At 49.7% G+C, this 24,360-nt stretch overlaps 11 protein-coding genes across 11 annotated transcripts; 4 read left to right on the top strand and 7 right to left on the bottom strand.

Annotated features, from left to right (window-relative positions):
• Positions 1–753: 753 nt before the first annotated feature.
• Positions 754–1,688, bottom strand: N7525_007806 (uncharacterized protein; the record flags this gene model as incomplete). Its single annotated transcript, XM_002568217.2, has 2 exons — positions 754–1,534; positions 1,636–1,688. The coding sequence occupies 2 exons, from the start codon at positions 1,686–1,688 to the stop codon at positions 754–756; spliced, it is 834 nt and encodes a 277-aa protein (XP_002568263.2).
• A 2,074-nt stretch (positions 1,689–3,762) lies between these two features.
• On the top strand, positions 3,763–4,569 carry N7525_007805 (uncharacterized protein; the record flags this gene model as incomplete). Its single annotated transcript, XM_002568216.2, has 1 exon — positions 3,763–4,569. One exon carries the CDS (start codon positions 3,763–3,765, stop codon positions 4,567–4,569), a length of 807 nt encoding a protein of 268 aa, XP_002568262.2.
• Positions 4,570–5,541: 972 nt separating this feature from the next.
• On the bottom strand, positions 5,542–5,823 carry N7525_007804 (uncharacterized protein; the record flags this gene model as incomplete). Its single annotated transcript, XM_002568215.2, has 1 exon — positions 5,542–5,823. The coding sequence occupies one exon, from the start codon at positions 5,821–5,823 to the stop codon at positions 5,542–5,544; it is 282 nt and encodes a 93-aa protein (XP_002568261.2).
• Positions 5,824–7,354: 1,531 nt separating this feature from the next.
• On the bottom strand, positions 7,355–10,953 carry N7525_007803 (putative nuclear pore complex subunit Nup85; the record flags this gene model as incomplete). The annotated part of the gene is made up of 3 exons (XM_002568214.2): positions 7,355–7,812; positions 7,870–8,371; positions 8,431–10,953. 3 exons carry the CDS (start codon positions 10,951–10,953, stop codon positions 7,355–7,357), a joined length of 3,483 nt encoding a protein of 1,160 aa, XP_002568260.2.
• Positions 10,954–11,636: 683 nt separating this feature from the next.
• Positions 11,637–12,218, top strand: N7525_007802 (uncharacterized protein; the record flags this gene model as incomplete). Its single annotated transcript, XM_061214206.1, has 1 exon — positions 11,637–12,218. The coding sequence occupies one exon, from the start codon at positions 11,637–11,639 to the stop codon at positions 12,216–12,218; it is 582 nt and encodes a 193-aa protein (XP_061068637.1).
• A 482-nt stretch (positions 12,219–12,700) lies between these two features.
• N7525_007801 (Zn(II)2Cys6 transcription factor domain-containing protein) lies at positions 12,701–13,993 on the top strand (the record flags this gene model as incomplete). Its single annotated transcript, XM_002568213.2, has 2 exons — positions 12,701–12,769; positions 12,833–13,993. The coding sequence occupies 2 exons, from the start codon at positions 12,701–12,703 to the stop codon at positions 13,991–13,993; spliced, it is 1,230 nt and encodes a 409-aa protein (XP_002568259.2).
• A 148-nt stretch (positions 13,994–14,141) lies between these two features.
• On the bottom strand, positions 14,142–15,166 carry N7525_007800 (RTA1 domain-containing protein; the record flags this gene model as incomplete). The annotated part of the gene is made up of 3 exons (XM_061214205.1): positions 14,142–14,602; positions 14,689–14,937; positions 15,004–15,166. The coding sequence occupies 3 exons, from the start codon at positions 15,164–15,166 to the stop codon at positions 14,142–14,144; spliced, it is 873 nt and encodes a 290-aa protein (XP_061068636.1).
• A 352-nt stretch (positions 15,167–15,518) lies between these two features.
• N7525_007799 (NAD(P)-dependent alcohol dehydrogenase) lies at positions 15,519–16,625 on the bottom strand (the record flags this gene model as incomplete). The annotated part of the gene is made up of 1 exon (XM_002568211.2): positions 15,519–16,625. The coding sequence occupies one exon, from the start codon at positions 16,623–16,625 to the stop codon at positions 15,519–15,521; it is 1,107 nt and encodes a 368-aa protein (XP_002568257.2).
• Positions 16,626–16,999: 374 nt separating this feature from the next.
• On the bottom strand, positions 17,000–18,860 carry N7525_007798 (uncharacterized protein; the record flags this gene model as incomplete). Its single annotated transcript, XM_002568210.2, has 4 exons — positions 17,000–17,197; positions 17,293–18,492; positions 18,549–18,629; positions 18,681–18,860. The coding sequence occupies 4 exons, from the start codon at positions 18,858–18,860 to the stop codon at positions 17,000–17,002; spliced, it is 1,659 nt and encodes a 552-aa protein (XP_002568256.2).
• A 405-nt stretch (positions 18,861–19,265) lies between these two features.
• N7525_007797 (Leucine Rich Repeat domain protein) lies at positions 19,266–21,350 on the top strand (the record flags this gene model as incomplete). Its single annotated transcript, XM_002568209.1, has 6 exons — positions 19,266–19,412; positions 19,469–19,600; positions 19,661–19,771; positions 19,890–20,017; positions 20,070–20,601; positions 20,652–21,350. 6 exons carry the CDS (start codon positions 19,266–19,268, stop codon positions 21,348–21,350), a joined length of 1,749 nt encoding a protein of 582 aa, XP_002568255.1.
• Positions 21,351–21,963: 613 nt separating this feature from the next.
• On the bottom strand, positions 21,964–23,747 carry N7525_007796 (indoleamine 2,3-dioxygenase family protein; the record flags this gene model as incomplete). The annotated part of the gene is made up of 5 exons (XM_002568208.1): positions 21,964–22,176; positions 22,235–22,537; positions 22,604–22,764; positions 22,829–23,145; positions 23,254–23,747. 5 exons carry the CDS (start codon positions 23,745–23,747, stop codon positions 21,964–21,966), a joined length of 1,488 nt encoding a protein of 495 aa, XP_002568254.1.
• Between the last annotated feature and the right edge of the window lie 613 nt (positions 23,748–24,360).

Here is a 24,360-nt window from a genome sequence, read left to right as displayed (position 1 = left end):
CCGAACCCGACCGGTGTAATCGGTCTAGATCCAATCGCAGCCACTGTGACTTCCAAGGTTGGTCTGCGCCAATATTACCAATATATTACGACCATCATAGTACATCTACCTAACCGCACCATCCATGGATCCACGGATGCAAACTAGGTACCTAGGTAGCTAAGTAACTAATTGATCCACTCGGCCATAATTGGTCAGTTATGGCTATGTGGCCTGCAGTACCGGTGGAGCCCCCATCCATAATAGGATAGGTAGGACTGGAAAGGTCTGGGCGAGCCCGCTAACAGCCTCGCCAATGCGGACTTGGTGCCAGACTCATACGACGCCCAACAACGCTACCCTATATTAGGGCACGCTCTCCACCAGTGACCAATTAGCACTATAGCTCTCTTGGTGGGTGTTTTATAGTGCGGCTCACGTTCTAACCTTCAGTTTAGCTGCTCTAACAGGCTTCGTTAAAACAGATCAACTATTTGCCTTATATTGGTATTCAATTCGGTAGGATAAGAATATCATGGAATATAGCATAGGAGGAACAATACGAACTAACACTATATAGATGTATATTCTATATCGATTCCCGAATATATATATTTCAGCGAGTGCCTAGGTGACTTGAGTAAGTGTTGACATGCGTACATGCGATGCGTGCAGGGTATGCGTTTGTCTCTGTGCGGACTGAGCATTTGTCTGGTTTGTCGCGTTTGCCATTCTCGGAGGCTTCATATACAGCCTCCTTTCCATAGATTCATATCACATCTTTCTTCCTCCTTCATCCTCCTGGTAGCATCTAGCCTCAAGAATAAAACATAGATCAGAAACAATCTCAGCAGCCTGCCGATACTGCTGCTTCCAACATTTTTCTGTGATTTGAGAGCAAGGATGATTGTCGTTCGGGAAGAGCCCATTTTGGAAGCGCGACAAGATCTCTTCATCATCTTCCCAGCTATCAAGTTCAGGAAAGACCTCATGTCCAGTCATGATAAAGTAGATAGCGGAACCAAGCGCAAAAAGATCGGTCGCCACACATGCATAATCCCCATGGACTCGAGGCTGATATGACTTTGAGCACTCCCGAGAGAGCCCATCCAATAAAGTGTCGCCATCGGCGGACTTCAACATCCCCTGAAAGTCTGCAAGTAATATATCGAGATTCCCATCTAGTAGGAGATTCCGAAGGTTTATGTCACAGTGGATGACACGTTTTCCATGGATATAACTGACTGCTTCCGCAGCTTGTTTACACCAGAGTAGTTTCCTATCGAGAGGTATAAACGACTGTGATATGAGATAGTCATGCATAGAACCATTTGATGCGCGTTGTAGGACGAGACCATCTTCCGTCAGGCCTTTTGAGGCGATAATACGGGGATGGCTTCCAAGGACATCAAGAAGCTGGGCCTCCATCCGAATCCTCTCGTATTCGCCATGAATACATGGATATTTCAAGACGGTAAACTCATCAATGGCTCCGACGAAACATTCGCCACCGCGACCAATAATCTCCGAGACCCCCGGGGGTAATATGAGCGCACTTCGATGATTTCAACATGGGACATGGTATCTGTATGTTCATTACAGCCGTCCTACAACAATTAAAACCAACGAAGTCAATAGACACCCCTTATGACTTACAGTTGCTGAGATTTGTGGACAAGACGTATCATACGCTTCAGAGTCACTAGCATGCTGTGTCCGACCTCGCAAGGCCTTAAAGATTAAACCAGACACAATATCTAAGGGATACCACATCGCTTGGAGCAGATGAAGAGTGCGGGAAAAAAGAATCCGTAAGACAGATGACATGTTGCGAAGACATGTTGCGAAGAGGACGTGTGAAGGAGCATTAGTGTCCTAATATATTAAAGGGATGTCTATACAAACCATGCAAACTATTCTAACTGATATCCTGACTAATCCATGCATTCTCCCGACCTCGGGAGGTTACCTACCTACCTAGGTAGGTAACTAACTAGGTATGTAGTGATATTAACTACCTAGTCATGTGATTTTATGGTGAAGCTACAACTAGTAGGTTCAGAGAAGCAGAGAGGAGAGAGTTGTATTAGGAAGGGAGGAAGCGAGCTCCCACTACAACTATCTACTACCAGAGGGTGAGGGCCTAGACCCACATATAGGGTCTCTACCACAACATTTTATGCCCAATGCCACTAGAGCCCTCTTCATCGCATTTACTATAGTGTTTTGAGGTGCGCCACAGTGCACAAATGAGCTCATTGGGAGAGCCGGCAAGATTGATCATATGGTTGCCGTTTCGGGCTAGGTACCGGCGTGCGGATAAGGAAATCGTTAGTATATGCGCTAAGGACATAGCTTATAATACTTACCGCGTGACAATGGAGGGGGTGATGGGGCTGTCTTGAGGGTGCTGGCCATGATGAGAATGTGGTGGGGGATGCAGTATTGAAAAGTGAGGTCGAGGTGGTTGGCTAGGAGACCTCAGATTATCACATGCGTAGGTCGATAAAACGACGTTTAGGATCAGGTAGAGATAGCGGGAATCGGGTGACAAGCTATTGCTGATTCAGAAGGCATTGCCTTGATTGACTTATTGTTGAGGCTACTAAGGAGGACTACTAGTGAGAACTAGTATGGAGGGAAAATCGGGAAGAAGATGCATGCTATGAATCTATGGAAAAGCAGGCTGTATATGAAGCCTGTACTAACAAAGAAATGGCAAACTGACATATCAAACTGACAAAGCAAAAGCTCAGTCTGCACAAAGGGACAAAGGCATAAAGACATACTATGCATGTCAACACTTATGCATGGAATCCAGCTATAAAGAACGATTGCTCGGGACTATAGGCCAAGGCCCATGCTTGTGCTGCTGTAAAGCGGGGTGCGGTTGGCGCTGGGTTAGTCGGAGGATCGGGAAAATTGCGAGCGTATATCAGGACCTGTCTTTAGTTCTTACCTTGGCTTTTATTATCATAAATTATTTTACCGTTCATTGCCCTCTATTTTTCTCTTATAGTCTGAACTAGTTCCACTTCCTAGGGTTCGTCCTTTGACTATGCGAGATGGATTGCACTGCATAACTAGTCATATTACCAGGTGTTGAGATCCAGAGTGTTATCCTCCGCAGCATATTTACGTAAGTAGTAATAGCAGATTGGTTATTCATCCTAGCTTTGCTCCCGAATGCATGCCTAGTCAATTGACAAGTTTATAGTTAAGCTTAGTTTCCTCTTTAGCACCTACAGGACAAAGTACCCCAGAAAATTTAATGTCTTCGAGGCGCAACCATAGTCATCCTATAGTCACCTTAGTTCCTATTTCACATCGAGAAGTGTACTAGCGGATGAAAGAGTCGAAGTTTACGAAATCTTAGCTCGTTCGAAACGCTCCAATCTCCTATTTCAATGCGTCACAGACAAACTATCTAGTCAACGTCTCATCAGAGTATCATTGCTAGTAGTTAGTAAACTGTGAATATCGTCGGCTCTCTAGAATTCGGCCATCTTGATGGCATGATGGATCATATGATGCCTGATAAGAACAGGGGCCTCTAGGGTCTAGGTAATATATACGAGGGAGTGAGTCACCCTTTTCTATCTCAGACACGTAATACCCCCATGTCGGATAGCTGCCTAGCTAGTCAGCTCCGGAAAGGAAACGGTTACACTGCAGCTAAGCACTAGAAAGCACTAAGGATTGCAAGAATTGCAGCCGGGCACTCGAGTATTAATAGTCTTGTCGCGCCCCTCATTTAATGTATTCTCAACTTCCTAAACCAGAATGACATCCCTCCCGCCAAAGTACGAGATCCGCGTTCTCGGACCAGAACATGAAGAATGGGCCCGCGCAATTTGCATTCATACGAATTTATTCCACTCCCCACTCTGGCCGGTCGTTTATCCCGAGAACAAAACCCAGCGCGCCTACCAGACATTCCAGGCTTCGCACTATTTAATGAAACACCAGATCGATTCCGGGAAGTCCCTTGGTATCTTCGACAAGGAATACCAATACAAACGCCCCGAATCTGCAGCCACTGGGGGCAAGCTATACTGGAATCTGGAAGATGAGAATGCCACCGAAAGCGACCTCGCAGAACAGATGGATTTCCCCCTAGTCTCAATTGCCATGGCCTACGATGGCATCGACGAGTTGGACATGGCTCAGATCAAACCTCTGATAGCAAAACTGCCCTTGTTTGAAACGGTTTACCACGCCCTCGAGGAGCGTGACCAGCGCGATCCTACTTCGTGGAAGTCCACTGCGCGTGGCCAAGTCCTGATGCGCAACGCGACCAACACTGTCCGTTCTTATTCTGGCTGTGGGCTTATGAGGCTGCTTGCTGAAGAGATGATGAGACGTTCGGCTGCTGAAGGGTTCCGCGGTATCCAGATCGAGAGTATTTCCCCTGCTGTGCAGAAGGTGTGGTCTAACCCGCCGGCACCGTTCAAGGGGACTATCATCAGTCAGTTTCACACGACGACGTTTGAAGAGAAAGATGAGTCGGGGGAGGGTTTTATATCCATTCCGACCGGCGAATGTGGATATTTCCAAGATCTTTGTCGACCTCCGGTCTTGAATTCATGAAGAGGTTAACTTCGCTCTTAGCACGAATTGAACTGATACATACTCCGAATAAAGATCTAGCATGTAGTTTATGTGACAGTAGACTATGCAATGTAGCGTATATTGGCACATAGCTAGAGTGCTCCCTCGTGAAGGTGTGTAGTTCAACATCCACACGTTCAGTAGTACACCTATATCAAGCTCCACCCCTTGTTATCTACTCGATATGATCTTGCTAGGGCAAGCCAACTTTGTTTAATTGATGTGCTAGAATATATGCACTGATGTATAGGTTCAATTGAGATTTGACTATTCCCCATACCTACATAACGAGAAGTGTTCCCAAGGTTATACTAGGCAACCATTGGCTTACCCTCGATAAAACCATCGCGGCTCGGGGGTGTCGTTACATTTAATATAGCTTTGCTTTCCTTCAACTGCTCAGACAGGTTTTGTGGTTTGTCCATAGATCACCGAAAGAATGCAATGGATTACTATTGCTTGTTACAAGGAACCAGTCCTCGTCTCATCCAAATTAGGAACGCAGGACATATAGCGACAGACACATTCAATGACAAAAGAAACGCCCACAATGCATTAGATCTTCAACCTCATGGTCCTGCATCCGCCCATCATCCGTACCGCATAGTCTCACATACCACATCATCTCACACATATCCTCGTTTGCACCTTCACCCTGCACTCTCTGTTCCAGGACTTTGCGGTACCCAACACCGGGTTGAATAAAATTCGGAGTGTGGAATCAATCCATATTCGACAAAGCAGTCCACTCTCTAGGAGCAACAACCACAGCACTGCAAAGACTCAAAAGCCAAGTGCAGAGAAAGTGCAAAAAGAACCCACCAACTCTCCGGCGGGAATTCCCAACACCAGTGTTGACAACATGCCGAAGAACCTATTCCACACACACGCACAGATTCAACAAGACAAAAAGAACAAACCGAAACAACACATGCAAAATCACCTCCGAAATCATAATGGCACAGCCATATACCGATTCTCACCCTCACATTCACATTCATCCTCACTCCCACTCAAATCCAGACTCCCATACCCAGAATCAGACCACTGCCTCGCACCAGGCGAAGCAGCATATATCCCGCGTCCCGAATGCCTGTCACAGGCATACCCAACCAGGACGGTCTTTTCCTGTACTGTATGGCCGCGCTGTCCATAGGCAGAGCATGGGTCGATCGAGTGTTCGAAGTAGAGACATTTGCAGACGGAGTAGCGTTCGACGACTTTGTAGCACATTTTGCGTACGGTATTAGGTTTGGGTAATGAATTGGTGGTGGTTGAAGGATAGTTTGGGTTATTCGAGATTCGAAGAGAAAGCGATCCAGCCGATTGAATGAGTAGAAGGAGAAGAAGTAGAAGTAGAAGTAGAGAATAGTAATAGAACGGAGTATAGAAAGAAACGCTATCTCACGAAAGAATGACCCGAAATGGAATTAGAGGGAGTGACTGGGTTGCCAGAGGGGGTTATAGAGGGAGTGTGGGTTATATATGCGATTATCGAACCGATATATGCATATTTCTGGAATACAATACCAGGGTAGAATATAAAAAGTAGAATATAATAATTATTATAATCGAACGGTAGATCCATCAGCCCTATGGGTTGTAGCCCCAGGCAGAAACCAAACGGGGCGCGCCCAGTTAACAAGCCTGAAGAGAAATTAGTGTGAAGAGTGTGAATACTGTGAATAGTTACTCCATTTGATTCCAGCTTACCCCACCGTGTCAATCGGTACTGGGTATCTTCGTGGATCTCCATGAATCTGCATGGGTCGAGCCTAGCAAAGTATCCATTTACCCCTCTATGCTGTATGCACTGGCTATGTAGGATAGTGGGGGGTGATACACAGTGAAAAGACCAGTCCAGTCCCATCCTCAGCTGGAATGTGCACTCTGACTACAAACTCTCACCATGACACGAACAGTGACTGCAAAATGATCTGCAATAAAGTGAGGAAGCAAAGACGGTGAACGTATGAAGCCCATCCAGTCCGGCCGGTGAGCCACAGCCTGTGCAGCGCCAGAATATTCCACAGATAGGATTAATACCGAATTTGGGAATAACGGATCGCCATATGACTGGTTGGACGATGTCGATCGTGACTCCCAAGTGCCCAGGTGGATATCCGGGCGTTTTTGAGTCAGAGCCTCTTTAACACAGCCCTGTCACTTCCTCGGGACTGCGGCTCAATGGATATAGGGCTGTGATCTGTTGTTCACCGCATATCAATGACTACATGTCCATAGAAAATGTTATATTTTCTGTTGGAATCTGTCAAATTCAAGCGGTGACATTTTGTGTCGGGTTGATGTGGAGCGGATTAGGCGCCCGAATTCAGCTGCTGACGCTAATACTAACAGAGTTGCCTAGGGACCCTGCGAGAACCGGTTTTTCCTTTTTGTTTAATTTGACGCTAAATCGCTATGTTTTTCCCTGGCAGGATACCTGGGATATCCGTCAGAGCCGTAGGGCTGAGGGCTCGAGCCCACTGGGATTATTGCCGTTTTGGGTTGGAGGCAGGGATAACAAGTCATAACTACTACCCGTGGACAGATACAGATACACTCGACAGTATATGCAGAAAACCTCGATACTGGCTCTAAAAAGATTAAGTAGCGTAGTAAGTCTGATATCGTACAGCGCCTGTCATAAAGGCAAAGGGTCCTGAACAAGCAGATATGTGTGTGCAAGGCTAAGCTAACTTCATTTCCCGGATTAAACACCATTTTCAAAACTAGGCCTCCCTCGTACTCTAACTCCGTAATTTCAGATTGATCCCATCGCGCCATGACTCAACCCGCGAGCTAATCCCAGTCGAAGCATTTGGAGGATATCCTCGCCCTTGGCGGTCTCGGGAAGCCCGGCCCGCCAATCCCATCCCCGGTCGGCACGGGCTTTGTCACCTGGCGTGGGCACTAGGACGCCTGAGCTGCCTACAGAGGTAGGGCCAGATCCTGAACCGGAGCGTGCGCGTGCTGACTCGAGCATGTCGTTGCCGATGAAGGCGAAGCTGGAGGCGGAAAAGTTCGACACGGATTTCTTCAATAGCGCGCGGGGGGACGGCGGGCCATCTGATCCTCCGCGAGTTGATGATTGGTATTCGAGTAGGGTAGAGCGGAAACATTCCTCGCACTGGGCGTACACACGGGGCGTGACGGTTTGCAGGTCCTCAATTGCAGACAGGATGGTGAACTGTTGGGACACAGATAGGACTGCAGTGGGTTCTAGTTCAAAGTTAGTATCGGAGAAAAGTGTTGACGTGGTTAGATTGGGATACTCACGGTTCACAAACGCACAGGCTTCACCCAGCAGAGCCAGTAGTCCATCCACCTGCACAGCGGAATCACGGTCCGGGTCATAGAGACCTCCATAAATATTATCCGCCGCACTCCCAATAACAGCCGCGAGAGCCTGCGCCGCGGCACGTCGTCGAGCCAACGGCTTGTAGCGTGGTCGCTGGCCCTCTTGTAGTTCGAATTCCTCGTCGCGAATCTCATAGAACCGACGCAGCGTCGCGTAACCACTGAGATAGAACTGGAGAATCCGAGCGGCTTCTTCGTCGACCTGTGCGATGGATGACAGGCATGCTTTGGGTTCCTTCATCAAAGAGCGCAGTTGCTCATCGAGATCGGCCGTCGCAGGGTATGCGCGTGACTGAACCAAGCTGTAAGAAATCAAAAGGTCGACAACTGACTTGACCTTGCGTCGGCTCTGGGCACGGGCATAGCAGACGAGCGCCAGACCGAAGTTTTCGGATTTCGAGGTCAACATGTCGCCGAATCGCTGTCGGTAAAGTTAGCATATGATCAGATAGTCAAAAGCAGTTCCTTTCTACCACTCACCTCAGATACCCGACGCCCTTGATCCTCAAGCTCAAGTTCCGAGCAGAGAACCACTAGTTTGTCCAACTGATCAGAGCTTTCCAAAGGGAGCTTATCCACGATCTCGGACACGGCCTTCTTCATCTGGGTCGCATCGTCAAAGCGGCTCAATACCTCAATAGCCAGCTCCCAGCCTTCACGGGAACTGTGCTCGTTCTTGATAACGGGTCGGTCATACAGTCCAAATGCGTAACTGCGGAGAATATCGTCCTTGTGCAAATGGCGGGCCGGGGACTTTTTATCCTGCCCGTACGAAAGAACCATAAGATCATTCTCAGACAGGCCAGGGAGCGTCTTTGGGCTGCTTCCGGACTCAAACCAGCCTCCTAGGCTGGCAACTTCTGCCACAGCGGCAGCTACGCAAAGTGACCATGACTGTATCAACTCCAACACACCCTGCACGTTGCCTTCAAAGACAGATGCAAGACCGACCTCCATGCTGCTGAGCGTATTGGGTCGGAAATCAGCGTTGTCGGTCCCATCGCTGGTAGTATGGCTGAGAGCTAGTTCGAGACGGTCGAGGTAGGCGCCACGCATGTTGCGATCAACAGCACGAGCGCGTTTGTTTGGGCCGCGCGAGCGCAAGAAATTTTGGAAGTTGTCGCTGGATGAGGTAGCACCAAAGTCCATAGTGGAACCGGTGTCATCCTCACCATCCCACCATGCTGTCAAAGCAATGGTCGCCTCCACCCAGTCTTGAGACTTGCTCTTGATGGCAGACGGGTCGCCCAGAATAATTCGGTAGATAGATCTCAAGCTCTGATAAATTGACCATGGAACACGGCTCTCTGCCATACGAGCCGATTGAGCGAATGAGATTGGGTTCTTGTTGGCGTTACTTGGGTTAAAAGTGGGCAAACCAAAGTTGATGGCCTGGAAGCGATTCTCTGGAACCGGCACAATCGATTCATCTCGCTCCTCTCCCTCGGCGAATTCCTCCAGATCAGTGACAGCTGAAAGGACCCGTTTCCGGTACTGAGACCAATCAAGACCGGTGACCTCCCAGTCTTCAGATTGGGTTCCGGGGCATGATTCAAGGATCTGAAGAGCCTTGTTGACGCATCGTTGGATATTTTGCAGCTGTGCGCCGCGGTAGCCAGGCTGTGGGAGTCCATCCTCCAATGCTGACCGGGCGTAGTTGAAGTCTCCGGAACGAAGAACATCCGCGGCATCGGCCAGGCGACCACGCAGCACGGAAGCAATGATAATATCCCAGAAGTTGGAGGATGCGGTCGGGTTCGGTTCCACATATTTCAATGCTTGGAGATCCTTGGTCTGCGATGCGTGGTTTTCACTAAGCCAGTCAAGCAAAACCTGTGGCAGAGGTTTAGGAACGGGGAGTCTCGTCATGGCTTTCACCATACCGGCAGCGCCGGTGCGCATGGGGTTGATGTTGGCAGTCGAAGGTGCTTCACGAGAAGGGTGGTGGATTTGGAGTAGCAACGAAGCCAAGAAGGTAGCTTTCGCGAGATCGGGAGCCTGCTCCCCGGGCCCAATACCAGAATGGACGCCGTAGGGTCGGTCAATCCCGCTTTCATCGGCGCAAGCCTGCCAACTGTCCGCCAATTGCTTTGATACATTGGCCAGTACAGCATCGAAATCGACATGTTTGAATTCCGCGGCTTTGAGCTCGTCTGAGAGTCTTCCCAGGGCATCCTCCGTTTTGAGAATCATCTCACTTGGCTCTTTAACAAGGGCAATGCGGGATCTGGCAGCAAGGTTGTGAAGAATAGATGGCATCCCGGACGGCTTTTTGGGGGCCAAGTTGGTGTTGCGGATAGGCGACTGATGCGCCCAATTTTCGTCAAGCTTCGGTCGCTTAGCATCGCTTGGATTCGAATAGATCGGTTTGCGCTGTGCACCCATGGAGGGCTGGGATTCGAAGGGGTTTCCGAAAGTCGAGTCTAAGAAGTTGAAGTTCTTTGACCGGTCCTGGGTGCTTAGGTCCAATTCTTCTTCAGCTTCCTCCTCCTCTTCGACTTCTTCTTCCTCCGGTTCCATCTGGTCTTCTTGCTCTTCGTTAAAGTCACTCAGTTGAGATGAGGCAAACCCATTAGACTGTCCGAAATTCATCGAATCTTCAAATCCGCCTCCGTTCGGCACACCGAAACGGAGACTGGAGTTTCCTGTGAGCTTAGCGGAAGGGGCTTTAGTCTGCTTGGGCATGGCATAATCCGTCGATCCAAAGGAAGAGCCGAAGATGCTGTCATTTGTGTTGATGTTACCGGACTTGGTAAAGACAGAGTTGGAGAAGTCATTTCTTGAAAAGGAATTATGGTTTGTAGAGAATGCGCTATCGTTTCTGGAGAAGGAGTTGATGCGCGAGCCACCGTTGATGTTGGATGTAGAATGCGGTATGAATGAGCCAGCAGTGGATGGTGGCGGGCCAGCAGGAGTTGTCGAGATATTGCTCCAGAGGCTGCGTGAGCGGTCTTTCTCCGGTGTCTCAGGGGAACTGGACTCGTAGGGTACTTGGAACGACATCGTGGGTGGGTTGATTAGAATGAGAAGAGACGGCTTGATGGCATCAGAGGATGCAAGTTTTGGGCCGCAACAGCTCTAAGAACTGTTAGATGGAACAAACGACAATCTCAATCGATAAAGAGTAATTCTCCGAGCAGCGAAGAAGGTCGATGCAGTTGATTGTTTGTCGGAGAAGCGTCCTCTTCTCCAGATTTGCTTGTTTTTCTTGCCCTTCACTTTCCGCTTCGACGCGACGGCGGAAATTATCAGGCAATCAGGCATCATTAACCAGATCATGTGATGTTACTTCACTATCAGTCACGTGCAATTGCTTACTCAGACTAGCTTTATTGGAGCCTTGAAGATCAGGCCAAATACGGGATAACATCACGTGGCGCAATTTAGGGGCCACAACTTGATTGGCTCGTAGCCCTGCACTGCCAGCATCGCCTGACAGCCCTGGAGGGCTCAGCGGTTGGGGGCCAAACCCGATGATAATGCACCTGATCGCCTGGAGGCTTGAAGGGCACACTTAGTGAGCTCAGCCTTGCAAATGGTTCCCAATTATCTTGTTTGAACAGGGCTGAGCCTCTCTCTAATGGATCTGAGAACTAAGATATATAATGAACTCACTGGTCCGAGTTCAAGGGAAATAATCCCAAATCTACACTGGATTATACTATTATCAATTCACCACATCCATTATGAATCCAGCCGCCCAGTATGTCATCACCCACAGCTTCTGGCGCCACAACTACGATGTCAGCACAACAAACAAAACACACCTCTTCCATGTGGCCACCTCCTCCTTCACACCAGGAAAGCCGGATCTTACTTTCCACCGCAGCCCCGACTCTAACGGGCCCATTGCGGGAGTGTGTAAGTTCCGGCACTTCTCCTCAGACTGCGAGATCGGTCTAGCAGACCCAGAACGGTCCAACAGGATGGATTGGGAATACCTACACAATAAAGGCTTTACGAAGCGCACATATTGGTTTCGCATGCAACTGGACGACGGCACCAAGCAGACTTTCACCTGGAAACGAACCCACTCGCTTGGCAGTGGTTCTGAAAACAGTAAACTAGTCGAGGAGACCAGCCAGACTGTCGTAGCGGTCTTTTCCTCCGGCGGCACCTTCTCAAAAACAACCGGTTACTTGGATATATACTCAAGTCTGGGGCCGCGGTTCTCCCTTATGGTACTAATCTCGGCAATTGCCCTGGTTGAGAAGCGTGCTTCTGCAGGTCGGGGTGGGGGAGCAGGGGGAGGGGGAGGAGTTTGTTAGGCCAAGACTTGGGTTTCACCGATGGCGTTTCTGTATACCGCGCAATGATGAGGCCACGAGAAACATGAAGGGTGAGACGTACGGTTTATTTAGTGTTATTTTAGCTATGCCCTTGGCGCAAGTGCCACGTTCTCTTAAATTTCTTAAATTTGTTTTACGATACACGGTACTTTGTCCCAAGTAAACCTGGTGTACCTAGATTAACGGTTAAACGAAAGGCTCGCTCCAAATGTCCAAAAAACTAAACGAGGCAGTGCAAGTAAGACACTGTTCCAGATTGGACAAGCCTTTTTCGATGTTTGATCGACAGGGTTCTGTTACATAATCCTATACTGTCGACCTCGGGAGGTTCCCGGGGTCCACGGGACCCGGAAGGTTCTCTCGAATCCTGTTGCCTGCCCTTGAGGGAAAGACAGCCCTAAAAAATTCTAGAGCCTCCGGTTTTTTCTTCTTCCGAACTATGGCAATCCAATAACATGACTATGGCGCTCCGACGACCACATCGGAAATCTCGCCACGGCTGCAAAGAATGTAAAAGAAGACGAGTGAAGGTACGAAACAAGGAAAACGAAGAAGAAAAAAATTAAAAGAGTAGCACACTCATCCCATCATAGTGCGACGAAGCCCGGCCATTCTGCACCAACTGTGCCAACCGCCATTCTGAATGCGAGTACGGGTCGTCAACCTCTCTACTGTGGGCAAATGAAGGGTCCGACAGCGGACAGGCAGGCGAACCAGCATCGGGACTTCGTTCACCCTCAAGTTCAACCGCAGGAACGGGGACAGCAGACTCCCTCGGAATCCTAAGCCAGCTGGGCAGCCAAAATGCCGCAACCTCAGCCGGGCCTGCACTGAACCTCAACGACCTGGAGCTAATGATGCAGTGGTGCAACACGACGTTCCAGACACTGTCACGCAACGAGCGCACTGATCCAATCTGGCGCAACCTTGTGCCCGAAGAGGCGCTCTCGCACCCATTTTTAATGCACGGCATCTTGGCCCTGTCCTCGCTGCATCTCGCTCGAACAGGGCCGGAGCCGACCCACCGAGCGTCATATCTCAATCGCGCCGTCGCGCACCAGAATCAAGCGCTGGCGCTGTTCCGGGAGCTGCTGGGTGACGTGAATGAGAGTAATGCCAAGGCGATGTTTGCTTTTGCGGGCATTGTGGTTATCTACACGTTTGCATTCCCGCATACGCCGGACGCGCAGGATCCATGGTCCTGCGTCGACGATTTGTACCAGGTTCTGGTTTTGACGCGTGGAGTGCAACAGGTTATTCGTGCGCCACGAGACTGGAATTTTCTAGTGAACACTCCTTTCGGTCCGATTTTGCAGGTTGAGGAGGTTCAGGGCCCGATCCCTGACGATGCGAGTGCTATGCTCCAACAACTGCGTGAGGCGAACGAAGCGTGCGGGGCGCGGGATCCGAACCATGCACTGCAGGTTTACGAAGGGTCCATTTCCAATCTGGAGGAAATGCTCAGTTGGTGCTACAGCGGGATGAGGTCGACTACGATTGTGGGGAGATGGGCGATCCGCTTGCATCCTCGGTTTATGGAGTTGCTGCTTGAAAGAGACCCCTTCGCACTGGTTCTGTTGGCGCAGTATGGCGTGCTTTTGCACTATTCGAAGGATGGCTGGTGCTTTGGCGAGTGGTGTGTCAGGGTCTCCAAGGCCGTGTGGGCAATTCTGGACGACCAGTGGAGGCCACTGATCGAGTGGGCCATGAAAGAGATTCTCGGCGTTAACTTTCTGGAACAGGTTGACCATTGAAATCTTTTTAACATGTTCATATTCATTCATATACCCAAGTCCAAAGCGCCGAAACCACAGAAGAAATTCTACCAAATAAAAAGAAAACAATTCGAATCTCCACCGCTATATTTCCACAATTATCGCAACAAATCCCCGTCATAACTCGCTAGACCGCGCTCGAGCCCTCCATGACCTTCAAGCCACCCATAGCCGTTACGACTCTTCCCCTCCCAAGAAGATAGTTCACCTCACTAGGGTGAATGATCACGAAAATGACCATCATGGCAAACATCAACAATCCATCAAAGACATAAATGAAAACCTCGTGCTCCATGAGGTAACCATGTGGGCCCTGGACGTACTCGACAACACGAACGATGGACCGAATGAGAATGAGGATACTAGACGAGTACAACGCCCACATATGCTTGCGCCATGGGTACTCGTCTGCCACCGCACGAGCTCCGGAGTGAGATCCCATGCGCTGCTGGAAGATGAACGCACTAATCAGGAAGAAGCCGAAGAAGACGATTTGCACGATGAGGCCGCCGATGACAACGTTCTGGCCGGTGCTTGTTGAGGATGACGGGTCGGCGGAGCTTGTGCCGGTGACCATGATTCCAGCACCTGTTGGAGTATTAGCATTGGGTTTCGAAAGAGTCAATCGATTTAAACCGACTGTGAAGAATCGATAGAGAGGGGAGGAAGCATACCAGAAGCCTGCATCAAGAAACTCAACACATCACCCGCGACGAATATCTTGGTCGTCCAACCAACCCGAATCAATGAAAACTGCTCCCCCTTGACCATCATAATAATCCGACCCAGTTCCATGTAGATACTGGCTGCGAACAGCGCCGGGGCAACAAGCAGCAACGTGCTCTGCATAACATAAGGTCCGATGGTCCAATCGGGTGATTGTTTCGATGACATGGCACGGCCGATATATCCAACTAGCTCAACTGTGAGTGTATTAGTACTGGAGAAGTCTGGAGTTTGCTTGGGTATGGGTCTAAGTTGATACTTACAGTATCCACCGATCACGAGCGGGATGAAGAACCATGTTCTCGTGCGGAACAGATGATATGTGTGCATTAAAGTGACAATTGCAAAGCAGATTACGAATACTACTGCAGCGCCCATTGAGGGGTAGTATTCATAGGCGGTCCAGCCGGGGTGGGAAGAAGACATCTTGAATATAGTTTGAGTAATAAGAGGCAAGGCCAGGTTGGATTGAATTGATAACTTGGAAAACTAAACTAAAGACCACTCTTATATATGTGTTAATTCAGAATTTTCTCTAGATCTAAAACGGGAGCCAGGCAAGAAAAGGAGAATTCGTATACAAGCACTTTTCGTATTGCTATCCCGATATGGAATGGGGATATCCACTAGACCTAATCGGGAATAAGGTACGCGATACGAAAGCCTAATTCTTAAATTTTTTTATCAAGTGGATACCCGGAGGTAAACGTTCAAAGTGGATATAGATCATACGGAGCATGTTGTAAAAGGGGGAAGATCTTTTTTTATATGCCCAATCCTACAACTTCGCCTGCTCGTTCACATTTCGCAGTACATACCGATATCTCGCCTTCCCCTCATGCATATCAACTAGCGCCTGGTTAACATCCACCATATCCCTCTTCTGAATCCAAGGCAAGACCCTCTTCTCCGCAGCCAGAGCCAACATAGCCCGAATATCACCCGGGGAACCAATATTTGACCCAGTGACTTTAACACCCTTCTGAATAAGACTCCAAGCCATAAGCGGCGGCAACGCATCCTCCGGCGCCCCAACCTGCACAAAAGTCCCATCCCGCTTAAGCAGTCTCAAATACTGCGCGAAGGGCATATCATGTGCCGAAACCGTACACAAGATAACATCAAGCGAGCGCGAGTATTTCTTCGCCCACCCCTTCTCCTCACCCGTAGCAATAAACCCATCCGCCCCAAGCCCACCAACGGCATCCGCCTTCTTCCCAGACGAGCGCGAAATAGCAACAACACGATCCGCCCCAAGCGCCCTAGCAAACAAAATCCCCAAATGTCCCAACCCCCCAACCCCAACAATCCCCACCGTCTTCCCAGGCCCAACCCCATACTTCCTCATCGGCGCAAAAACAGTAACACCCGCACACAGCAACGGCGCCGCCTCAGCCGAGGGCAGTGAATCCGGAATCCGGAATACGAAATGCGCAGGACCACGCCACTTCTCAGCAAATCCGCCATGCGACTTTGACTTGTCGCTGTACCGTCCGTTATACGTGCCTGTCATGCGGGTGCAGTAGCTTTCCTCGCCGTCGGCGCAGGCTTCGCAGTCTGCGCGTAGACAGGCGTCACTCTGTGCGCCGACGCCGACGCGGTCTCCGAGGCGGATTCCGTTAGGGTTGGACTGGGATGAGACGGCGCTGCCGAGGCGTGTTACTGTCCCGATTATCTCATGACCGACTACGCATGGGTAGTCGGCTGGACCCCAGCCTGAGCGTAGGGTGTGGATGTCGGTGCCGCAGATGCCACAGAGGGAGATGGAGATTTCCACGTCGGTGGGCGTGAACGGTTTTGGGGTGTAGCTTGTGTATCTTAGGGGGGTTTTGGCGTCATGGGCGACCCAGCCTTTGAAGGTGTCCTGTCCTGTGGGAGAGGACATAGTTTGGTGATAGTGCTTGCGCTGTGGAGATATCCCGAGGTAGGTGTTGTGCTGAGGCATAGAATTTGGAATTGGGTAATTGGAAACGTTTCCGTGCGTTCCTGCGGTAAGTGAAATTAGAGACCTCAGAATAACGCTTTAAGGTATATTTAAGGTAAATGCGCGTGCGCGAAAGCAACTAAGCTTGCAAGCTCGGCATATGATGCGGAGAAGCCGAAGGCAAAGTTACCGAGGTCCGTTTTTTGACTCCGAAATAGTAATACATTATTAGATTCATGTCAATCGTACGCGATTTTGCAAAAGTGACTCCATATTTACATGCATTCGCTGAAAGTATGTACAGTACAGACTAGCGGGGGGTATCAATTGATCTTTCACCGGGCCACACCCATCAGATCGTCGAGTTCATCAGCGGTGAGAGTACTCCGACGCCGGCTTGCTGGCCTAGAAGCCTTCTCGGGTCGGCTTCTCTTTCGTGATTCGCGCTCCTTTTGCTCACTTTGAGCGGCGCGGGCCTCATCTTCGACGGCAGCCAGTTTTTGGTGTACGCTTAGGGACTCGTTGGGTTTGGGCTGCATGGCGAATTAGTCCTCGGGGTCTCATTGGGAATCTCCTGGGAATCTCTGGTGAAATTTCCTGGGAAAATTGGAAAATACTCGTTGCATACCTGATGGGGTTCCTTTGTTTCGGTCTTTCGCCTGGGCGGCCTGCGGGTCACAGTCTCGGTTTTGTAGGCCTTAATCTTGAGGGTATCGTCGTCGGTAGCGTCCACACATGGTGAGGCTTGTAAGCCTGGCGTGAATGAGACCTTCCGGGGACGCTTTGTCATGGTGTTTTCACTGCGTTCCCTCAGGACGCGATCGGGTCGCTCAGGTACTTTGCGAATCTTGGACCTCATCTTCGGAGGATTGAGCATCTCGGGGTCTGGTGATTTCTCCTCTCGTTTGCTCATGTCTTCCTCCTCATCTTGGTCCTCCAGGATTGTCGGGATGGGATTGGACTCAGGCACGCTTTGCATGCTTGTGTCTTCGGTCGAGTTAATGCTGAGATCGAGATTCATTCCGCGCTTCAATTCATCCGCTTGAATAGAATCTCCTCCAACTGCAAGACGGCGCTGCCACCCACTCATCATGGTAACTGCCTGCTTCCACCGGGATTCCATCTTCACCCAGCCTTCACGCAGCCTTTTGATCTCCTCGTCTCTCACCTCAACCTCCTCTAGAGGCACGAATGAAGGATTGGTAAGTAGTGTTCGTAGATGCTCTAGCACTGCTTCCATTTGAACGGATAGTTCTTCACACGAGGTTGGAAGTGAAGTAACCGGCCCTGAAGGCTTATGAGCACCTACGCTCATAGCCATGCTCGGTTGCTCATTCTCGCCAGTCCCATTGTCAGCCTGCGTCAAGCCTTGTAGATCCTTCAAAGTTTGGACAGTATCCCGCGCAAGCTCGATCAGGGTATCATTCTCATCACTGAGATGCTGACATAACTCGGTCAAGAATTCGGTGGTTTCCTGCTTCAAGCTATATCCAGGGTCATTTACTCTTTCTCCACCGCTAGCCAGAAGACGTGATCGGTCTGAGGCAGGGTTGATGTTAATAGTAGTCACACTCAGACCCTCGCGCTTGCCTCGTTGTCTCTCAGCCAAATGCGATTTGAGCTTCTGCATTTCCAGATCCCGCTTGCGAATGTCGTTGGCGCATTGTGCTCGGACTTGTTGGACGGTGCTCTTCATGCGTTGGACTTGTTCTTTGAAATTTCGGGCGTTTGCTTCGGCGCTGGAAATGTTGGACTTGAGCGTGCGCTCCTGCGCCTCTGCCAGAGCCAGCGAGCGGGTCAACTCGGACGTCTTTGTCTTCAGTTTTCCCTGCACGAGGTATCAAGATTAGCGCGCTGTGCGGCGTAAGCAAGGTGATGACATACAATCTCCGTGGTCTGCTCCGCCTCGCTGGCTTGTAGCGAGCGAATAGTGGTAGATAAGCTCTCGCGGTGTTCGGACTCGCGCTAAAATTTGTCAGTCGCTGGCCGAGTCATATCACAGTGCAGGAGACGCACATCTCGTCTCAACACTAAGTCGTTGACCAAGTTGATCACACGAGCCATGGTGCCGTCTATCCCTCCATCTTCATTTTCCGGGGCAGCAAAATCGATAGCGCGACCACCTTTCAGCAAGCCTCTTGCCAGCAAAATATTGTTGACATAGGTCGAAGCTGCCTGCAGGTTATGCGACTCCATGGCAGCGATCGCTTCTATTGTCGATGCAGATGACCCCGAATACCGAATGGGGAAGAAAGTAAACACGGCAAGTACGGGGAACCTTTTGTGCCAAGTGAGCAGTTCTTTAGGCGGTGAGGGAGGTGTGATTCTGCCCACTTTATTTGCGGAATTGCGTCGAGTCTTCCTATTGAGAGATATTCACATTAACATACCCCATTTGTCAAAAGCAAAAAGTGCCAAACCTGCTACCTAGAAGCAATTGAATGATTCCTGAAGGTAGCATAGTTCGTTGGCATTTACAGAATGCGTGGGTATAAGCTATCACCCAATCCCCTTATCCGATTTGTCCCTTGCGTGGCGTTAAACACTCGTTCCTGCCCCACTACTTGATTCTCACCAACCGCCTTTGCATCTGTCTTCAACATGGCTTCAAGATCAGGTACGCGTATAGTACACGGAGTAACATCCAGGAAGAAAGTTGACATAGAGAAAGCCGCTGCTCTTCAGCAAGCAGGCCAAAATGCCTACAAATTTGGCGATCTCCAAGGCGCTATTGAGTCCTTCACCCAGGTACGCCCTACTTTGCTTGTTCCGTGTCGACTTATACTAATCATCTGTGCGTCTAGGCATTGGCGGTGAATAATGAGGACACTGGCATTCTAGATAACCGCGCCGCCACATATTGCAAGTTGAAACAGTACAGCCCGGCCCGCGCTGATGCCAGAGCTATGGTCAAGCTTGCACCCAATGACGACCGTGTATGTATCCACCTAAATGTTTCTTCCCAGTTGTGCATTTACGGCTGACATTGGAAATAGGGATACCTGCGCTTGGCCAAGGTCCTGTGTCTAGATGGGAACTTTGACAAGGCCCGAGACATCTACGAATATGCTCTCCAGAAAGTTCCAGCCGATCACCCAGGCCGCAATGTATGTCCTTCTTTCTTTGCTTCTTTTTTCCTTCTGTTCACTCAAGCCGCAAAATCGGACCTCGTCTCTCCCTACTATCTCTTACTCTTCTTCCTTTTCTCATACTAACCATATCCAGGTCCTTACGCAGTTACTCAAGAAACTGCAGGATAAGCTGGCAGGAGGCAACAGGCGCGACCCATTTACGGTTCTGCCACTAGAGGTCGCAGAACTCACGCTTCGGCGCTTATCCTTCAAGCAGATCGTGTAAGAGTCCAATCCTCACGTCTGAAATTAACTAGCTCATGACATCACATAGGGCAATCCTACGTGTCTGTAAAGGATGGAACCGATTCCTAGGCGGACTTTCTAGCCTCTGGATGCATGTTGACCTCACCGGAGCTAGATCTCGTGTACCTTGGACATCTGTCCGAAACTACATCCATCGATCCCGAGCACAACTGACCCGTGCCACTATTTCAAATCTTGTGCCCTCTACTACGCCTAAGGTGCTTGACATGTTAAGCAGATGCCCTCATCTTGAGCATTTGGAGTTGATGGTTCCCCATAACCAGCCCAAAGAGTTCTACCTGAAAATCAAAGATTTTCGACATCTGAAGAGTATCGTTTGTGGATCAGACATCAGCCTTTCACATGCTTGTGTTGGAAGTATTTTATCTACCCTCTCGAAACTCGAGAAAGCTTCTTTTCTCCGTGTTTGGGATAATCCTACCAGAGGACCCCGACCATGGCCTCAGCATCTCCCAAATATGAAGAGTCTTACTATTGCGTCTTCACAAGAAAATCCTCAGGGCTTGAGCTTCCCGGATGTACTTCCGGGGCTGGGATCGGTAAGCTTTCTCTGGATTTGATATCTAGGCCTTCTGCTAAAACAACTCAGTCCGCGTATCCCAACTTAGAGGAGTTGGGGCTGGTCTGGGATCCCGCGCGTGCACAATCATACCGGTTTGATCCGGTGCAAGAGGAGCAACATCTTCCGCCGCTCCGCATACTAGATCTTCGGGGCGCGGCTGTCCAACACAATTTCTATTCAATCCTTCCAGCCAGCCTTGAGTCTCTTCGTTTGTTTTCCGGGTCCGTCGAGGCCCCTCATCTTGGCGGAAATATGTTGACACCGGGAGAGAATGAACTTCCAAACTTGAAGACACTTGTATTCAACGACACACCATGGGTCAACCACTCCACGCTGTCCCTATTCCTACTCCATTCCAAGGCTCCCCTCCGAACCCTTCACGTGAACTTTTGCCACAACATCAACAGCGAAGACTTCATTAATATCCTTAACGATTCCGACGGAGCGAATCCGGAATTGAAAGAATTAACTGATGTGGGAGTCGCCTGTATGGCTGGTATGGACGACTGGGGCGTCGGAAATCTTTCGGCAGTATTGCCAAATCTGAAAGTCCTTGACTTGTCGCAGACGAGAATTACCGGTTGTACCATTCGCATGTTTGCGGATGCCCGGACCGAAGAATCAGTGGTTGAGAAGCTCGACTGTTTAATCATTAAAGGATGTGACGGTGTGTCTCGTGATGCCATCGACTATGGACGACAAATGGGCCTCAAGATTGTCACTTAGGGGCTTGGCAGCAGCAGCGCCTTGAGCATAACTTTTTTTTTTCGGCGTTTTTGTATGAGAAATCGCTCAGGCATCACCCTTGTACAATACAATGACGAGATATCAGCAGAGATACCAGGGCTTGCATGGGAACGGTGTATGATATGGACATGAGATTGATCTCGAGCCTTCCTTATTCATCCTCATTATTTTGGTCATGTAATAACCTTCTGGGTTAAAACTCACTCCCGGGAAAGAGAACGTGGAGGAGAACCATCTAGTACAGACCCCTGCACGCGCATCAGCTCATGCGAAACAGGTCAAATCCTCCCGGGATTGCTAAGGATCACAGTCCTGCAACTGGAACTTCGTACCCGGAAAACGGGAATCTAGCCTAAGCCTGTGAGACATCGGTTTGAATCCGCAGTCAAGATACCTTCGGACAGTTACACACACACGAGAACAGAGGATAACACGGTCTTACATTAAAAACATCAGTCACAGCAATGACACTGCGGTGCACGTCCAAAAACACATCAATTCAAATATGACGAGTGCTACGAATGCAAGCCAAAGACTAACACAGCATCAAAATCATTTTAGTCAAAAGAACCAAGGGCAGGAAACCAACTTTCTAAACCCCCCGTTCCTGGCACCACCGCTCAACCTCCCTAGCCAACTTCTCCTTTTGATCGCGGACAAGCTCCATCATAGGCTCAACCTGTTTCCTGTGCGAGGCAATAAGATCCTCGTTGCCGACAACAGCCACACCATCCTTTGGCGCGAGGTTATCATCGTAGACCTTGATCATGAGCTCCATAACAGCGGAAAGCTGATTCGGAAGCCACTATAGCCAAACAATTAGCACATTGACACGCACAGCAGAGAAATGGGACTTCACTCACAGTAACAATGGGACTACCACCAGTAGCGGTAGGGTGCGGCGTGCGACGAATGATATACTCACGCGCGAACAGCCAGTGTCGCCAGCGGAAACTGCGGATGTGGTTCAGCGTGCGCAGGAAGAGAACTGCGGTCTCGGAGTCTTGGATGGAGTATTTCTGGACGCCAAGTTCTTCGGACTTTTCGCGGATGTAGGTGAGGAATTCACGGTGGGGAAGGGGGCGATAGGCGCGGAATTCGTGGAGGATCTTGGTGAGGGGTGTTTCCGGCATGGGGATCTCGCAGAGGTGGTCGAGGAGGGGGATCTGGGTTTGGTTAGTTGTGGTTGTTCTTTTTACCTTTTGTGAGGTTGGTTGAATTGGATTACTTACGATGCTGTCGTTGGCACCACTCTCACCGCGGAAGTTGAGAGGCTTGTTGTCTTCGCAGCCTTCGTAAATCACACCGTTCGGGAACATGGATTGGTTGGTGATTCCAAAGATGAAGACGCGGAAGGAGAGGTACTCCGATGGCTTGGAGTTGCCCCACATATCTATTTCGATGTCAGGTTGGGAGATCTAGGGGATCGGATTATTCGGGTGATTAGGGTTACATACCTTCCATGGATGCTTCAATTTTCTCCATCGTCTTCAGGATCTCTCGGTATCCGTCATTGATCTCCTGTCGGGAGGCATGCTGCTCAAGGGAATCAACGACCTTCAAGACACCTGCAACGAGCGATCCAGTCTCCTTGACCATGTCGACGTGAGTCAGGATGAAGCCTGCCTCGGAGCTCTTGGGGTCGAGACCTTTCTCGAAGGAGCGGATCAGACGGAGGTTCGAGTACTCGCTCAGACCCTTGGCAGGGTCTGCGACGGTGTAGTTGAACAGAGCATAAGAAGCAGCATAAGACATGAAAGGTGGCAGGTTCAGGCTAGGGATGGCTGTTAGTTATATTGTTGTTACATGATGAAGATGTGTATCAATATGGACCACAAGATGGACAAGAAAGAAAGGAAGTAGAAGAAGACAGGAGACTTACATCTCAGCACAGCGGTACATGGGACGAGCAACAGACTGGGGCAAGACATCACGGCCAAGTCCATAGCCACCTTCTGGGTCCTTGTTCCAGTGCTCCCAGCAAGGCTCGAGCAGGTAAGACGAGGCCAGGAAGGTATAGTCACGGAAGACCGCAGCAATGGTGAAACGATCAGGAGAGCCGTCGGGAAGAACCAGCTTTTCAACCTCGTCAGTCAGGTCGGTAAGCTCAGCCTTGACAGCAGGGCCAAGTTCATAGGTAGCCAACAGACCGGGCTTCCCATCCAGCCTAACGACAGGGAGACGGTTGACCAGAGACAGCAGGGCACTGAAAGCCTCTGGCAGCTCAACAGGGGCAGTCTCATAGGGCAGGAAGCCTGTCTTGGTGGTGATGGTGAAAGGGTCTAGGGAGTGGGAGATAGATGAAGGGTCATCATGGATATGAGGGAACCGCTTCAGGGTAGTAGGGGAAGGGTAGGGCACTTGGGTTCGAGTCATGATGAGATGAGATGAACCAGGATAATGATAAGACTATAAGCCTATATAATATAGGGGTGTGTGGACACGGGATGTGTTGGGGTAGTATAAGGCAGAGTGTATATGTATAAGCCAAAGGCCAAAGGAGAAGGTCAAAGACCAAGTCAAGAGCCTAAGGAGCAGGGAAGATGGGTAAAAAAAGATGAGGAAGAAGCCAGAAGACTTTTTGAGATGAATAGAGAATTGGAATTGTGAGGTTTTGGGCGGGTGAGGAGCAGATTCTTATAATACTTTGAGGCCGGTAACAATTCCGGCCTCAAGTCCACATTACGAAAGAGAATAGAAGATAGCGTGGACCCGGTGACATCAGGTGCTACATGATTGAAATTGGCTCTATCTATATCGAATGACGTTTGAGGCACTTTATATGAGTATTTTCAGCCAGTATAAGATATTTTGACCTTCATCTCGACGTCCTCATGAACTATACAATTGCCCAGTTAGAGAGTGCAGAGAACAGTCACGGGATGGCACTAGTCCCAATACGGCAGCCGGTTTAATAGGCGGTTTGACCGCTTTCCCTGGGATTTGATGGAAGATTGTGGTGGCGGATGCCAAACAAGGTGTCTAAAAA

Source organism: Penicillium rubens (assembly GCF_028828025.1).
Source record: "Penicillium rubens strain IBT 27055 chromosome Unknown utg000003l_segment0_segment0, whole genome shotgun sequence".
NCBI classification, from domain to species: Eukaryota; Fungi; Ascomycota; class Eurotiomycetes; order Eurotiales; family Aspergillaceae; genus Penicillium; species Penicillium rubens.
Note: the sequence above shows the minus strand (reverse complement) of the source record. Positions and strands in the feature narration are given on the sequence as shown.